The following is an 18,491-nucleotide window of genomic DNA, read 5'->3' as shown; positions in this document are numbered from 1 at the left end:
TGTATACATATATACATACATGTTGATAATATTGATGATTAATGAATATATGATTATAGGCCAGATAAAACTACAACGAGAATAAAGAGCGCACAATAGGACAAATGTCATGGTGTAAATTACACTAAATTAAATAATATAGGAAATATTGATTTTCGAAGGATAAAGAATGATGTTAAAAACTAAAGAACATATTATATGTTATTACATGTTTTTATAAATTAATATATTTTTTTAAATTGCATGCTATAAGACACAATAACCTGGCTAAAGCCGCAGATCATCCCCACTTCAGACACACCACTAGTTTAATATAAGTTTTTATTGATGAATATTTAATGGTTTAAAAAGTCACATAGACAACAATATTTTGCTATTGATATATATGGATTGGAATGATAATTATCGTATTTAAAGTAATCTCAAATAGGGGCCTACTATTTTTCAATTGGTTAAAAAATTGTTCTGTTGCTCAAACAGAAACCAATAAATCTTTGTAGACAAGAATAGCTTTAGATTCATGTATACGTCACTGCAAAAATACTCTGTGATTTCAAAGCAGGTCCCATGAGAACTGAGTATTTGGAAACAGCCAATCAACAGACATTATTATTAATAATTGGAGTTTGACTATCGTGTGAGAACAATTTTTATGAATGCTTGCCACGAATATATGTAGTGCGTATCGGTGAATAACTGTGGTATTAAATTACCACGTTATTCTAGTTGGATATTAATAAACTATTTTACGATTGGAATTAAATTGAGATTAATATTGATAGACTGTTATGTAAAGAATGAAAACAATTCAGGCTTTATTGGTTGAACAATCGCGGAATGGCGTTTAGATTTAATGAATTCTTCCCTATCTAAATATAAGACCCACTGAACTCCAGGTACACCTACTAGTTCACAATGACGCTGGTAGAAATAGGCCTAGAACACTGTTAATTATTGATCTTACTTCAAAACAAACAACGGGTACTTTTCAGTGATGACAATCATTATATGAAGTAATTAATTGTAAATAGGTTTAGGTATCGAGAAACATCTCCGGCAGTCGTACTGCCTGGGTAAAATCACTGCCGCTATTAGAAGGGTAATAATGAAACAAAAGTACCCAACAACGGATACGACGTTGGCGCTGTTTTTGTCTAACATTAGAAAATGTGCTTATAAATTGAATACTTTTAATGATAATGATTTTATTCCGTTTCAAGTTTGCAAAGAATCATTGTTACAGTCAATAGGCCTAAGTGTTTTTGTTACCATAGACCAGTGGTAGGCATAAAATTCGGTCGGCGAGGGCCAAAGTGAGCTTCCATTAACCTCCAAGCACTGCTTTTACACCACTTTATTCTCAGTTTTAATGTTACTTTTTACATATGATCGGTGTCGGGCCGTTTTCTAGCCAATGTTGCTTGGCGGGCCGCACATATAGGGTTTATAATTCATTTTCCTAACTTTAGTGATCACGTACCTGTTAACCGGAAGGTCCACTGATTAATCTTAGTTAAGAAAATATAATACATAGGCCTACCCCGGCCCAAGTATTAAAATGCTTGCCATCGTCTTGGGATTCAATATTTCGACAATAATTATGTCATCATCAAGAAGGGAAAAAATTATCCATGTCTACAAGCTTATATACACAAAAAATTAATACCAAAAGTGTCTAACCAATCAAAACATTACCTCTAGTAGGTGAAATAGCTGTGATTTAAACTAAAGATCAAAGCATTTATCTACTGACCAAAGCTACCTACAAGAAGTAGGCCCTAAGTTCCTTTGACGCTTTGAGCCCATTGTTAAGCAATAAGTGTAGTCTACGTGTATAGCAAACGCTTCTTTAAACAATAGGATAGACCAGTTTTGGGAACTGTCAATAGTATTAGAAAATGTTAAACCTAATTCATTACTTACATTACAGACTACATCATAATTTCTAGTATACCTTGTAAGCCTAAAACATATTGGAATGCCTCACAATTTTGTACATGATCAATAACACTATCAGATCGCGAAAAATGTTCTTTAAATCTATTTGTTAAGCATCTATCTCTCTTACCAATATTGTCATTATTACAACCTGGACATTTAAAATGACAAACAGAACTTCTATAATCCTTAGGAGGGTTTGATCTTTAGTAGATATAAAATGAGAAACAATAGTCTAGTTGTAAAACTGCTGAAAAGAACTTTAGCGGGAAAAAGTAAAGGAAAATTTATTTTTGGTTTTTCTGAATCAGCATACCCTAAAGTGTCTGAGAAAAAAATCCCATACCTAGGGGTTGGGTAAATTTTTTTTTACAGCACTTTGAAATTTTGGCCTAAAATGCCCTATTTTAAACTATTTAAGATGGGGGTAGGGAAATAAATTCATATTTTTAGTCACTTTTACATATACCGTTTGATATGAAATATAACAACAACTTGTCAAAATAGTTACTCATCACTCTCATTAAAAAAATTGGTCGGAATGATGACGTCATCATGACAAATTCCAAGATGGCGTCCATTATGGAGGGAAAAACTATGTTTTTAATGTAAAATAATTTTATTGTTATCAAAGTACAAATTCAATCTCAAAACAATATTATACATACAGGAAAAAATAAAACACATATATAATTACCTAATGAAAAAACCAAAAAGTGAAATTTTGCTTTAAAATATCAATAATAATATTTTGCAATGCAAATACAATTCATTATGAAATCAGCAGAAATGTAATAAACTATTATAGTTTTATGTTCTCAATATTGTTTCATTATGCAATGTTAATGACTAAATATTCTTTTTTTATATTGACCTTTCTGTTAAATGATCAAATAATTTATATGGTTTTAAATAGTATAATGTGATTAATAGTATGTAATGTGTATGTGATATGTCCTGAATAAACAAGTACCGGTACTGGTTTATTTACAAACAACATCAATTACATTCGAGCTTTGTATTACTGTAGGTGGATGTAGCATGAATAAAGTAATATGCTTTGATATGGATTAGAATCCTATATGAAAAAAATTCCATTGTTAAGGGTCAAAATCGACAAGATTGGTTTACGAAGTAACACATACGGTAGGCTTACCGATATTCACTCATGGATTAAGGGGAGAAAATTCTGCTTTATTGCTCAAAAGGTGTGAAAATGTAAAGTTAAATGAATTTTTCTTATTTTTAGAGTGCTGTAAATGTTGTGATACAATGAACAAAAAATAAATGTCTCCTTAATAGGGGTTATTTGACCATTTGACACACTCAAAAAGTGTACCCGTCCCCTAAATAAGGGTGTCCCCTTAATAGGGGTTGACTGTAGTGTTAAAAGATGTATTTCCCCTCGTTTCACGGGAAAGTGTCCCCTTAATAGGGGTGTCCACTGAATAGGGGTATCCCTAAGGAGGGGTTCTACTGTAATATTATTATATAACAGTACTAACAATGTAATTCATTTTATAAATAAATATTGTATTGTAAGAGTACAATACAATAATAATATAATAATATAAGTAATATAATAATAATAATATTAATAATGATTACAATAATAATAATAAATAGCATAATACTACTATTAAAATAATAATATATAAAAATACACCGTAATTTATATATATAATTTATATATATATATATATATATATATTGTTATATATTGTTGTATGTATAACATTGTTTTGAAATTGCATCTGTACTCTGATAACAATAAAGTTAATTTTACATTTAAACAAGTTTTTACCGCCAAAATTGCCGCCATCTTGGAATAATTGTGATGATGTTATCATTCCGATTCAATTTTTTAACGAGAGTGACGAGTAAATATTTAGCCAAGTTCTTGTTGCATTTGATATACATGCCATATGTAAAAGTGACTAAAAACATATATTTATTTCCCCTACCCCTATCTTAATTAGTCCAAAATAGGATATTTTATGTCCAAATCTTAAAGTGCTATAAAAAAAATTGCCCTAGCTCTAAGAATGGGTATTTTTTTTCCTGAGACACTATAAGATACACTAATTCAGAAAAACCAAAAATAAATTTTCCTTTACTTTTTTCCCGCTAATTTCCTACTGCACCCAGGCTACATTTTTATACTGCCATAAAGTTATGAATTTTACTTCTTTAACTAAATGTTTCTTTATTTTTTTAAAACATTTAAAATGGATTCACCTGATTTTCCTAGATAAGGCAATCTAATCAAGCTATCGTCAGTAGGCCTACGTATAAAATTAGGTTCACTTAATTTCTTAAGTACGTGTTTAACGTCTTTACGGTACGGTACCCATTCCAAGACATCAACTTTCTAAGGTTGCAAAGTTCTGCCAAGTTTATCAGGATTATACAGTCTGTGGGTTCATAGAAACTAAACTACGAATGCAAGAGATCTTGTGGTTCCATGGAGCAAAGCTATCATAATGGACATATCGACCTGTATGTGTATTTTTTTTTGATATATTATACTCTTGCTTCCTACATTGTTGTAAAATTATAAATTCAGAAAATGTACTATGTCAGTGTTTTCAAATGATTCAAAACTAAAATGTATCTGTCTATGAAAAGCGTTAAGGTGACGGGAAAATGTGATGGAAATCATTAGGCTTAGCTAGTATTAATGCGTCAACAAAACTTAATAATACCTGATTCTATAAGTTTGGGAACAATAGACTCTTCTAGTACATTCATTAAACTATTAACTAAAACTGGATCAAGATATGAGCCCATTAAAACCATCAGCTTGTTTATAAAATTCATTATTACACGTAAATACGAATTTTCTTAAGACTAGTAAAAATCTTTTTTTTTTAATTGTAAACCATAAGAATTATATTAATTACCTTAGTAAGGAAAACATTTGCAAACGTATATTCAAAATCAAATATTACAAAACGGTAACCTAAATGTAAATGGTCTATTATAATACGGTCCGCAGCATCAAACGAATCTTTAAGGACAAAATCATTAACAGTCAGAAACCCTAATAAGTTAGATAAAAACTTAGCTACTAAGTAGTAACAGGTACCGGTTGTGTCAGTAATAGGTCATAGAGGTGGAATATTATCAAAATCATTGTAATCTGGACTAATTTCTTTGTATTCAGCTTCAGATAGTTAATTTCTATTAATGAATTGATGAACAGTTAAATTGTAAACCACACTATAGAATTACGTCTGAGTACCCTCACGCTGTTTAAGAATACTAAAAGGCTATCAAAATATATTTTCTTGTAGACTAAAGATTTTGAAAATCTGCATACCTGTTATTTGTGATGTTTTCCTCCCACGGGTACACACCGAAACGCAAATACTTTGAACATTTAACATCAATTTGTTGTATGTTGATTGTTGATGAGAATCGTGATGTTTGAAGCTTAATTATTTCAAAATTAAGAACACCATATCAGTGCTTTCGTCCGAAAAAACTAACCACTTAGTAAATAAATGAATAGAACACCCGTAACACATATTAAAGGTAGTGTCTAGTAACAGCGGTTAAAAACTTATTTATTTATTTATTTATTACATGAGAGCCAAACGCAAGATGTGAGCATATAACTTTACCATTTTTATGTTATCTGAATTGAATTTAAAATTTTCTTTGTTTTGAGTTACTTTCTTCATGATGTAGAATTTATTGATTTATTACACGAGAGCCAAACGCAAGATTTGAGCATATAACTTTACCATTTTTATGTTATCTGAATTGAATTTAAAATTTTCTTTGTTTCGAGTTACTTTCTTCATGATGTAGAAAAGTACAAATTTAGATAGGATCATGCTTTATTGGTGTGCATGCGTTTGTAGCCTATGCAGTCCGAGTGGGGCTAGGCATGCTACTGAAGGTAGCTTCCAATTCAATGGGGATTCCTGGATTACTGATACTTTTTTTTGTTGATAGCACCTCAAGTATTTTTTATTTTGTCTAAACTAAAAAACAATGCAAAAATGGTATTATACATTGTTGTCGGTACCGTATCTCATACACCTTAATGAATTAATAATAATAATAATAATAATAATAATAATAATAATAATAATAATAATTGCAATTTGTATAGCGCCTCCCGTTGGACAACAACGGAAGGAAACGGACAAGAAAAAAAACCCACATGAACCTAGACTAACAGCACTCTAGACGTATTAGTATTGAGAGAATATAATTATTCTATTAGTTAGTATTTTGTACATTTTGAAGTTTTAGTGTTAAAATTGTTATTTACCTTTTAATATTATTGTTTAGTGTTAAGTTTTCTAAATGTTCTGTGCTGTGTCTTTTGTATGACTTTTACCTTGCAATTATTTTAATGAACATTGACCTAGGTTTATTTGTACATGATTGAGCATTAACTCCCATTAGAAGGGGGTGGGAGTCTATGAGGCAGTACCTCATAGACCCCAGACGCTGCCTGGGTTACCAACAGTTTGGTGTATATACTAATTAATTAATTATTTTGACGCTTGTTTTGTTTTTATGTTCTGTGTTAATATGTATCTAGTGTGTATCAACGACAAATGTCTTTATTTTTATGAAGACAATAAACTTTGAATTGAATTTAATTGAATAAAACCAAGTAATAATCACCTTAATCATACAATATCGATGTCATCTTGTTCTATCATTTGATATGCAAGTCAACAATGTCAATAGCTATGTGTCTGCCGAAGATGTTTTCTTATTGCAAGTAAAATGTTGAGAAAACCGTACAGCATCTTTCCCAGCCTTGATCTCATAAATTATTCAACGACAGAATTGGGGGACTGAGACTGACAGTATAGTTGCTAACCAAATCGTTCGATTCCTTTCGTAAAATGCGCGACGCTGCTCCACATGAGATGTTAAGTCTTTTGTGGTGGTAGAGATGAAGACAGTATGTCGAGTATCAAATTGCGATACACTTTTGTTGCACTGTTTTGCTGCTGCAACAAAACTAAAGCGCTTGTTGTTCAGCGCCTTTGAAAGTTCCTGATCATATTACAGAAGTTTTGTTTCGCGATCATAATAATATTTTGTTAAGGCTTAGCGCTAGCGCTAACTAATCCAATAGTAAACTTGCCTACGGCTTCGCTGCTCTTTACTCCCTTAATCAAGAGCAAGTAGTGTCATAACAGCCATCAATATTTTACATTCCATCGAAACCATATACTTCCTAATCGTTTAAAGTTCAGTTTAATTGTTTGTTAATTTAGTTTCGTGCATTCCAAAACATAAATTGCTAAATGAGATAATACTATTTTGTATCACTGCCATTGATTGATTAAGGTGATGTATAGTACTGTAACTCTACTCAGGTGTGTTAATGCTGAAAGAGGTTCATCAAAGGAAACATTGCAATTTCACGCCTGCCGTCCGACCCTACGACGAGGTCGTCGGATCAAAAATATTAATTTGCTTATTTTGCTTGCCAATAAATGTGGTCTAAAACACAATTTCGGTCCATACAATCTATAAAAACTGTTCCTATTATCTACCAGGAAATTTTATTATGTGACCCTGACCGAGGCTTTAGCCGACTCCTTGATTCAATCCCGGGTCCACTGTTGAACATGCTGGACTACCTGCAGGCAAATTTCTGGTTCGTATTCAGATTTTATCATTCTTCAATGAGGTTTGAATCAATCATTTTACTTGTTCGACAAGCACGATTTCATATTATCTTTCTATCCAAAATTGTGGTATCACTGCGATTGGATACATATTATGTTTCTCGCATTAATATTGGCATTCTCCAACGGGTTTTTAATTAATGTAATACCATTAATTAATTTCATATTGATTTCTTCAATTTAACCCTCTCCCGACCACGTATACGTAGTTATAGCAGAGTAAGAAAGTTTGTTGTGTGGAGTATTCTGTCGTCTGTAAAAATTCAAAAATATATGTTTAAATGATTTCATATAAATCATATATTAGGCCTATATAAGAATACACAAAAGTGTGAGATTGGCTCATTAGATCGTGGCGAATGTTAGTTCACGTGTGTGGAAGAAGTGTTTACACTTAAAAGATTACTACTACTCGCTCATTGTATCAATAATTATTACCGTATCATTATTAGATGATCGTTCTGAACGTCCACTGTATACGATTCTACAATTACACAGTCCATCGCGCAGACAATTACACGTTTACAGTGATCGATTTTTTTACCTCTTCTCAGCAATTGACCAGCTATCTGTCAGATAAAATGAGGTAATTAATGAAATTGGAGATGTTTGTAAGGCGAACAATAGGCTCTCTCCGCTATATTGTTCGGAAATGCTATAAATATATGAAATGATGAGTGGAACTTCAAACACTTGTAGTTCAAGTTAATCTAGGTGCTTGTTAAACATCTACGCACACTTATGGATTCAACAGGTAAGGTGGTATACTACTTAAACTTTCAACAAAAACTAATTTTGTTGCTCCAAACGATTAGTACAACAGCATTTATTAGTTATATATAATTTTTATCTGTATTATACAAATTCTTTTGTATAACTTTATGGTGTAACTTTAATCAATTTCCGTTAGTTTTACAGTTTTCCTAAATAATAAATTTTACATGCGGAACTGTTTTATCGATAATAAATCTAGAACAATGGATGTAAACTTATGCGAGCTTTCGTCGATGTTGTTCTACAGCTATAAGAAAACCAGATTCAACTATTCGAATATATAATGAATTTTATTTTTAATAAATTAAATGTCATTTTATTCAAACTAGTTCACTACTTAATTTAAGCTTTAATGTAAATATGCTGTATTCATGCCTGTACACACTTAAATAACAGTGCCTCTGCATTGGTTCCGAGCTGGTTGATGATTAATATTCTTTAACATTGTAAGCTAAAATCAATTACGGTACTCCAGCGGAAAGTAACCACTAAATATTGGAACATAGGCCCCTATTTCAAGTTACGGGTTCACTATTCGTAATTTTTTTTGTTCTGTTATTAAATGGTTTAGATTTCGTATATATCATGTTTCATGCCAATTGAAAGGCGATTTCCATTTCACTTTGTTGAAAAAATATTATCTTATCATTTCCTGCCATTAATATTCTATATATACCATTGCATACCCATGAAAAGGTTAAGTTGAGAGACAAAACGTTGGTAAAGTGCCTTGCCCGAAGACACAACAATTTGTACAGCCGTTGCGTAAAACGTTAATGCAGTGATGTTATTTAAAGTAAATGTCTTAGTATGTGCCTGTAATTTAGATAAAGTGCTATTAATTTAGGAGACTATATTTAGATTGCGTTTGATTTTATCTGAAAGGTTTCGCAGCAATTTCTCCAGTGCACGTGGGCAGTGGTACGTATGCCGATGTAACGCGTCAGAAGTTGGTGGCTAGTCGTTACAATGAGCTATCTCGTCAGTTGCTAGTGTCACATGGCTGCATCAGCAAACTTTTTGGTGAGGGAATGAACTGCACATACCCATATACAGGTCAATCGACATTTTCAAACATACACACAACATTAAGGAGCTTTCGATTTGTGACTACGCGACGCTAGAAAGGAATCACTCATGCGTAACCGTGCTACCTGGCGTCCTACGTTCTCTATGTACGTGGATTTCGACAAATTGCGTTCCAGAATCTACTCGACGAGGTGACCTTAAAGTTCTCACATGCGCAGATGACCTTAAGGACGTCATTACGTTCTACGTCCTACCGTCATCGTGCAATCGAAAGCTCTCTATTTATTATGTTTATGTCGACTGACCTTGCAAACTTGCATCGCAGTTCAAACTACGAATTTGCTTACTAGATTTGTTTTATACACAACTGAATTCTGTTCATCTCCTCATGAGATTTATGATACATTATTTGTATTTTAAAGTCATGTTTTCATCTCCCATACACTTTAACTAATTCACAATAATTTCACATTCTGTATTTTGTACACATTCATAAATCTATAAACATACAAAACAAAAAAATACAACTTAAATGCAAAAAAACAAAACAAAAACACTAACACACCCTTTCCATCTCTAGATGTTAAAATTGCAAATACTTACTTTGAAACATGAAATAATTTAAATAGAACAAAGTAATACAACTTAGAAATTAATTGTAAAAAATCAATTGAAATTAATACAAATCATCGACTACAATGCTCTTTGCCTTCTTGAGAAGGATCATTGAAACCATGGCACCCCATCCTCATGCCCCAAATTATATATGCCGAATATCAAACTGAGTAGGTCTATAATAACGGTCGAGTTTTAAGTATTATTTTTCTTCTTTCTTATGGCCTATTCATTATTTGTAATGTTCATTGTCGCAGATCGCTTCCTTGATAACAACGGCGTCAGAAATGGAACAATCGGTGGAAGCAAGCCGAAAGTTGCAACTCCAGAGGTTGTCGATAAAATTGAAGAATACAAACAGGGAAACCCGTCCATCTTTGCATGGGAAATTCGTGATAAACTAATGAGTGACGGTAAAGATTAATTTTACTTAGAACATTTATACAAACAATAACCATATTTGGTGGAACTTTAAACCTGTTTTTCATATTATGAAACATGTTTGTCATATATATCTTAAGGTTAAAAAATAACAGCAACCACATCATCAGCATCATCATCTTCTTCATCATCATTGTCATCATCCTCATCATTATCATCATGGAGTGGAGTTAGCTTAGTGGTTAAGATGCCTTCCTTGCCTTCTTTTCCAAGGGTCCTAGTTCAATGGACCTTTCCGCTAAGCCCCGCCCCTTGGATACTGTTGCTAAGGTCCCACAAGACGACAATGTTAAAACATATGCGAACACGTGCGTTTGTGGGACAACACGTGTGTTTGTGAGACGCACGCGTATCCCTAGCGCTGTTCTGATTAGTCAGTTGATAAGTTTGATTGACACTCCGGAAAGGTCTATTCCTGTGACAGCAGGACTTTTTCTTACGACTAATCAAGTAACGATTGTATAATAGCTGATCATTAAATAATCACTGTTATAATGTAGGCCTTTCTAGGTGATTTACATTGGCCTATATGTCACAATTTGATTCTCGTTATTTTGACATTCATAGGCCTATATTTGTTTTAATTGCAGTAATTTATTGGCTGGACTCTTTTCTTATATATTATGCTTTGTGGATTTATGATTATGTATATGACATAATTATATTGCTAACTTGTTAATGTCGATATTCTTATTTTAATGGCTTGTTATTTGTGTTTCTATATGTTTCTTGTTAATTGTATTTTGATTGCAAGATCACAGGTTTGCCCTCTGGGAATGATGTGAGTCTGCTTTTTATACCGCAATAAACAAATAAACAAATAAATAAATAAATAAATAAACAAATAAATAAATAAATAAATAAATAAATAAATAAATAAATTGTTTTATAAAGCACCGTCCATCCTGTAATTGGCGAGTTAATTGCTGTTTGGATGCGAAATCATCATTATCATCATCATCATCATTAGGATTGCATATATTTATTATATTTGATTTTTTTTTGTTCAATTTAGGCATTTGCACAGCATCCACAACCCCCAGTGTAAGCTCTATAAATCGAATCCTTCGCAACCGAGCCGCTGAGCGTGCCGCCGCAGAATACGCTAGGGTTACTGAACAAGCTCTACTTTCCACATATTCCTTCCTACCTAACATCACTGTGCCGCGGATTCCATGTAATTTTGTCAGCAGTCCAACATTATTCAACGGGAAGATGACGGAGCCACATAACCAAGTGGTAATCCATAGGCCAAGAGCAACAATTTGCCCCTCAACGATGTGCCACCATCGTCATCCTTACAATAGCGGACGTGTTTTCCCAGCACCAGGTTGGTATCATACAGCAATCCAAATAAGTTTGATGAACGTGACCACCTTACGTAAGATGCTGACTACACACTCCAAATATCATTGAACAAATTCAAGAATATCCATGATTTTATTAACAGAATATTGTTCTTACAAGGCCGTATAATGGGCTACAATTAGTCTTTTAAATGTCTCTACAATTGTCTACCTGTCGTAAATGAATAGTCGCCTGAAGTCTATGGGCGGGTCGTGTAAATAACGTCAATAAGTATAAGTTCTTCGTCCCTAATCTGTAGAACGCAAATCCAATTTGTAACTCCAAAAAAGATCATCAAGTCTTGATCTAAACATATTTATTTGAATTTCAGCATCGGTTCACGAATGTTAACAAGTTTTGTGTTTGCTGGGTATCTGCCTACTATTATATTTTTAATTATTATTTTACTTATATAATAACATATAAATATAGATCAAGTTTAAAGTAAACAATATGGTTGAAGTTATAAAAATGAATTACAACAGTAATTATTTTTGAAGGTTCTCATGACGATGATCACATACAAAGAGTCTATCTCCGTGACGGATTGGATGCTACCGAACCTTTAGTTGCCGAAGACAGCTCTAAGCGTAAGCTAAGAAGAAGCCGAACTACTTTCACCAATGCACAACTTGAAATCCTTGAGAAGGAATTTAACAAGTCTCACTACCCTTGCGTCAACACCCGTGAAGATGTTGCCAGCAAAACACAACTGTCGGAAGCACGAGTTCAGGTGAGATTAAACCCTCATGATATAAATTCAGTGTTTAACTCCACACACACACACACTACACACTCGAATTTCGCCCAACAGGAATAATTCGACCCACTGAAGTCTACAGTTAAATCGGCTCTCGGGCAGAGCCAAATATTCTAGTGCATTTATTATTAACTGTGTAGCAATCAGTAAGAGGACAGGACTTGACTACATCACAGCTAAATTTTTAAAGGATGGGTCTTCCTACCTTAGGGTCCCAATTACACACATAATTAATCTGTCTATTACCACTTAAACATTTCCCTATGAACTCAAATTGGCAAAATTGAAACCTTTATCTAAGAATAACCGGATAAATGATGTTGGGAACTACCAAACCGATTAGTATTTTACCTTGTGTCTCAACAAATTTGGAATCAGTCGTTAATTCACAGTTTAATATACCTTAATAACCAAGGACACCCGGATGATTACCGATCTGGATTCAGCGGTTATTTTTCAACGGAGACTTCCCTTATCTTCTTGATTGATATTATTCGTAGTGAGTTTAGTGAAGGTAATTTCACTGGCATGGTGTTAATTGACATTAAGAAGGCTTTCGATTTGGTTAACCATCTTGTACTCTACAGTAAATTTAAAGGGATAGGGGTTTCACCTGCCTCAGTAGAATATTTTTGATCCTACCTTCGTAATAGGACACAAATTGTAGTTGTTGATGGAGTTAAGTCTGAATCTCTAAAATCTTGAATGTGGTGTTGTTCTTCAAAGAAGTGTCCGTGGAGCGTCTCTGTCCCTTTGCTATATAAATGATCTATCTACTAGTGTAGACTGTAAACTTATAATGTATGCTGATGACACGTTGCTCTTATTGCAAATGGTTAATGATCCTAAGAAAATTGCTAGTACTCTTACTTTAATCTTAAAAGCTTGCAACCAATGGTTTATAGATAATCAACCATCAAGAAAAAAACAGAGGCTATCATCTTTGGCTCTTATAGAAAACTTAAAAGAAATAGTGGGTTATTAAAAGTGTTTTTTTCATAGTAAGAAAATATCCATAAAACGCACGTTAAATATCTTGGATGTATACTTGATTGTGATATGAGTGGTAAATCAATGGCTCAGTCTGTAATTAATAGATAAATAGTCGAATTAAGTTCCTGTATCGAAAAGCTAAATGCTTTGACTTCCATACCAGAAGAATTTTAACTAATGCCTTAATACAATGTCACTTTTACTATGGCAGTACATCGTGGTTTTCATGACTAAAATGCAACCTTAAAAATAAGCTAAGGTTTACCCAGAACAAAATAGTTCGATTTATTTGTGGCTTGGGCCTCGTTCCCATATTGATAATAGGGAACTTCATAGTGTTAGATACCTTCCTGTTGAGGATAGGGTCAAGCAGCTTAAGCTTGCTCATGTTCACAACATTTTCTACGAGAAATCTATTCCATATATATGTGCTCAAAATTTGAAAGATTGTCAAATTTACATAATCACTTCACAGGAGTGATATATTTAATTTTCATGTTCCTGTTATCAAGGGAATTGGTCATTGTACATTCCACTACACAGGTATTAAATCATGGAACTCATTGCCAAATAATATTAAGTCTATTAATAATAATAATGTAGTATTTAAAACGAAAATTAAAGAACACCTGTCCATATTATAGCTTATTAGGCCTAGTTTAAATTAAATTATGTTTATATTGTTGATGTTGTGTCTGATGTTTTTGTGAAATTTTATTATAAACTGCCAATTTATTTATTTACTATTTTATTTATTTATTTGTATATGGACCCCATTAGAAATACGTTTCTTAAATTGATGAGTTAAAAAGAGAAGCTGCAAAACAAATCGATATTCAAATTTTAATTACCTCTTACTCTTACACTTTCGCAATATATATTTCCAGATTGAAACAATAGTTTTAACTGTCATTCTATTTTTATTAAATTGTGTTTAGGTATGGTTTTCGAACAGACGAGCAAAGTGGCGACGTCATCAGAAATCGAGTCCAATTAAACAACAATCGCATTTTCTTTCTTCAGTACCAGCAGTCATAAACATTTCGTCTCCATCTACCATTCCATTTCATGAGCAGAGCAAAGAGATTGACCATTTGATTAGCAAACCATTTGTGCTTACGCCCTCTAGAGAATCAGCATTTTGCTCAGTTAAGTAGAGAGACGATTAGCCAATGTGAGCAAAATAAATCCTGCCGGAAATTTTGATTACTAATTATATTGATGTTCAGTTTTATTGAGTTTACATACATTATTATCTGTTTGGAATTTAGAAGATCCGGAAGAGCGTCAGTAAAAATAAAACGTTGGTGGAGAATACAATAGTGTTTACGTCAGAACTCAAAACATTAATGTCGTCATCCTTGTTGTGTTCTGCTAGTTTGCACAGGTTCAAGGTTTCCTTATCACAACCATTGGAAATGTATATACTGTAGATATTATATAGATTTGATAGGATTATGTAAAATAAAAAGAAACATTTTTTTTTCTCATTTTGGCTTTTTTGGGGGAATGGAGGTCCTATTGTAGTACCAGTGTACTATTTCCTAAAAAGACGGTAGGCCGCCGCCTAGATTATTATCGCAAAGGTGTTTCAATGACGTATCTAGGAGTCTTAAAATGGGGAGGGGTATGATTGGGGAGGGGAGGTCAAGTAAGGGGTGGATAATTAAGCGACGGTGCTACTTCGCAAAAATAAGGTGATTTTAACTACTTGAGCATGATTTTTCGCTTCGTAAATTTTCAATGGGTGGGGGAGGGACAGCTGTTCAGTAATGAATTGTTATTTCGGGCAGTAACTGATTTCGTTCTTATGGCCAGAATCTAGCAAGTTTTAGCTTGGATCTCGATGTAAATAGATTTCCCCTCTTATTATTGTTATTTATGACTAATAAACTGTACTAATAATGGCAAAATCAACGTCTTCCAAACAAAACGATATTGTACAATAGGTATATTCGTTAAAGCATATCCGTTCTACATTAGGTCTACAATAGTCTTTTGAACAGCAATAAATATATATATATATCTGTTATTTCATACTTGGTGCAACTTTTATTTCATACTTGTGTAATTAATCTTCTAAATACATGGCATATACTTATGAGACCAATATAGTAACGTAGTCTATAGTAAAGTATACCAACGTCATTTATTAACAACAACAACAACAACAACAATTAAAACAGACATAAGCGATGATTATCAACACTGTTATAGTTATTATGAATATTATAATATTATTATTACTATTATTATGAGGAATATTATTATTATTATTATTATTATTATTATTATCATCATCATCATTAACATTATCATCATCATTATCATTATCCTCCTTATTATTATCATTATTATTATCATTATTATTAATTTTATTATTATTATTATTATTATATTGTCACTGATCATGGAGGTATACCATGTTATAACGTCAACTGAAATACAATAGTGCAACCAATCAGCTGCGGAGCCTCTTACGACTTGTGTGAACGGACCACCGATATTGATTGCAACCAATCAGGTATTGAGCCTCTTACGACTTGTGTAACTGGACCACCAATTTTCATAATTTATTGATTAGGAAACCGATCGTTGATGATGCAAAGTATACTGCACAAAAATCGTCATTCAAAACCAGTTCACGTTATTTAACGTGAAACTAATATGGCATACGAGTGGGTCTAATGGTGCCACGCGCCACATATTAGCCAATCAGAGGATGCAGAGCGTTTGTTATCACGACATGATCATGTCGAATTGCCAAATTATTAGAAATAGGCCTACATGTCTATATCTCATCAAAATTGATCCGTAGAAGTACATCAGGAATATTATTCAAGGTGTTATAATGAATAGTACTGTAGTTCATCGGTCTGTCCTGACTAGACTAGGAGCGCATCCCTATTACTTTTGTCTTCAGAAATACGTAATAAATTATTATAAAATTTAATCACTGATGGTAATTATATAATAGAATGCTTAAAATCTCGAACATTTACATTAAGAAACAGCTTAAATAATTTCGAGATGTGTAAAACTATACGTTATCCTCCTAATTTAATAAACAAATAAGAACAGCTTTATCTTATGTGATAATACTGTACACGGCGACGGTGTAAGCCGGCTGAAAATTGACTTCAAACAATGCTGTCAATGTGGGTTCGCTCTAAGTATAATAAGCAACTTCATAAACTGGAAGAAAACTAAACATGCAACAGACCTATTATTGATTATCAGTCATCATACGAGTTTTCTCAGTATAAATTGAAATCCCTAATTTCGAATGTACCTTTACAAGCTTGATTACCATTCAGTCAATAATTTTTTATGGTCAACTTGCTGTCTACTCAGACTACGATTACAAATATAGTCATTACACTAACTCAGTACAAACATTGCCCTTTTCGTACGACCACTTTGAAAGCACTTGAAAGCCTACCGCCTCTAGGCCCCTTTCACTTAATGGAATGGTTCGATTCTGTTCCACCCCGGGGAAGTTTAAACTGATATGCTTGTATATTCTAAAGGTTTAAGTTTCATGGAATACAACATTTAAAATTATAGTTGCCGGATATTGCGGTGTCACCAAAGCCTGACTTCGTTATTGTCACTTTGATACTTACGCGCTTAACACTATTGATATTGGATTATCATTTTAATATGTATTATTACTATTTATTGGCATTAATACCAGGTTTTAACCTTCGAATATTTCTGTACATTTTACACTGTAAGATTTGTAGTTTACTTCACTAACACAGTCACAAAAATAGTGAAGAAATAATAATTACCATCATCATCATATTGGAAAATACAACAAAAAGTCAAATGTATAAAAATATATTATTATTATTATCGAAAATACAATAAAATTATTTTAACCCATCAAAATACAAGGAATCGATAAACTAACATAAGATAAAAAGATATAACAATACAAATTGCTTGTGTCAGGAATTTATCATAAATTTAATACTCAATTACATAAAATGTCACTGCGACAATTTGGAATTTATAAAAAATTCAAAATTGTGAAAAAAAAAATCTTTGGTAAATTCATAATGACATTCGATGTTTTCTAATTTGTTTTCAGGTGTATCGGATTTATTAAAAGATTGTGGCATTAAAATAATATTGATGGTACAATTCGATGAGACACAACGTTTTTACTATACGAGCTTAGAGGCAATTCTATCTCATAAACATATTTCCGGTTTGACATGAAGAACGGGTGACTCGCCAGAACCGCAGGTTGTGCTTCATACCATTTTGGGTTATATTGATGATTTTTATTTACAGGGAGATAGTGCACAGGAGTGCCTATTGAACATAAATGAGACAGCCACACTTATTAGTTTAGGTTTTAATAGGGAAAAGTGAACGTGAAAAAATCAATATTTACACCATGTCAATCACTTAAATTTCTAGGTTTTCATGCCATTCCTTCAGTTACTAACATTTATTTATTATTCTCAAACTTCAACTTACAGGTTAAGTCTCGTTTAATCTATAAATTGTACCTGAAGTACACCTATGTTTTATTACGAAGTGACAACTTGTATAATGAGATCGTGGGTTCGAGTCCCACCCGAGAACAACTTGCGATTTTTTCGCAATTGTTTTCAAACCTATTCAGTACATTTCCACATCAGGTAGGGCAAAATTACACCAATATGTTTCTCCTGACGCAAATCCACTTATTGTCTATTCCATCACGACATTAACAATTATTATCAACTTGTATAATTTCAGATACTTGATGAAGTATTACTGCCTCAGTAAAGCGGATTTCTTTTCATTGACTGTTAACAAAAATAAATCCTGACCATGGATGCCCACTGCCAAGAGGTACTGGTAAAACTATTCCTGACCTTTTTTTAGCCAGAAGGTAGTTGATATTTCCAATGTATTTGACGCAACCG

The 18,491-nt window shown here is 32.8% G+C and overlaps 1 protein-coding gene across 1 annotated transcript; it reads left to right on the top strand.

Annotated features, from left to right (window-relative positions):
* The first annotated feature begins 8,211 nt into the window (after window positions 1-8,211).
* Window positions 8,212-15,568, top strand: LOC117103742 (paired box protein Pax-7-like). The gene is made up of 6 exons (XM_033244353.1): window positions 8,212-8,361; window positions 9,267-9,404; window positions 10,283-10,438; window positions 11,482-11,796; window positions 12,314-12,546; window positions 14,505-15,568. The coding sequence occupies exons 1-6, from the start codon at window positions 8,349-8,351 to the stop codon at window positions 14,721-14,723; spliced, it is 1,074 nt and encodes a 357-aa protein (XP_033100244.1). The 5' UTR covers window positions 8,212-8,348; the 3' UTR covers window positions 14,724-15,568.
* The last annotated feature ends 2,923 nt before the right edge of the window (window positions 15,569-18,491 follow it).

Source organism: Anneissia japonica, unplaced genomic scaffold (genome assembly GCF_011630105.1).
Source record: "Anneissia japonica isolate Jap-2015-1 unplaced genomic scaffold, ASM1163010v1 scaffold287925_len434832_cov202, whole genome shotgun sequence".
NCBI lineage: Eukaryota > Metazoa > Echinodermata > Crinoidea > Comatulida > Comatulidae > Anneissia > Anneissia japonica.
Note: the sequence above shows the minus strand (reverse complement) of the source record. Positions and strands in the feature narration are given on the sequence as shown.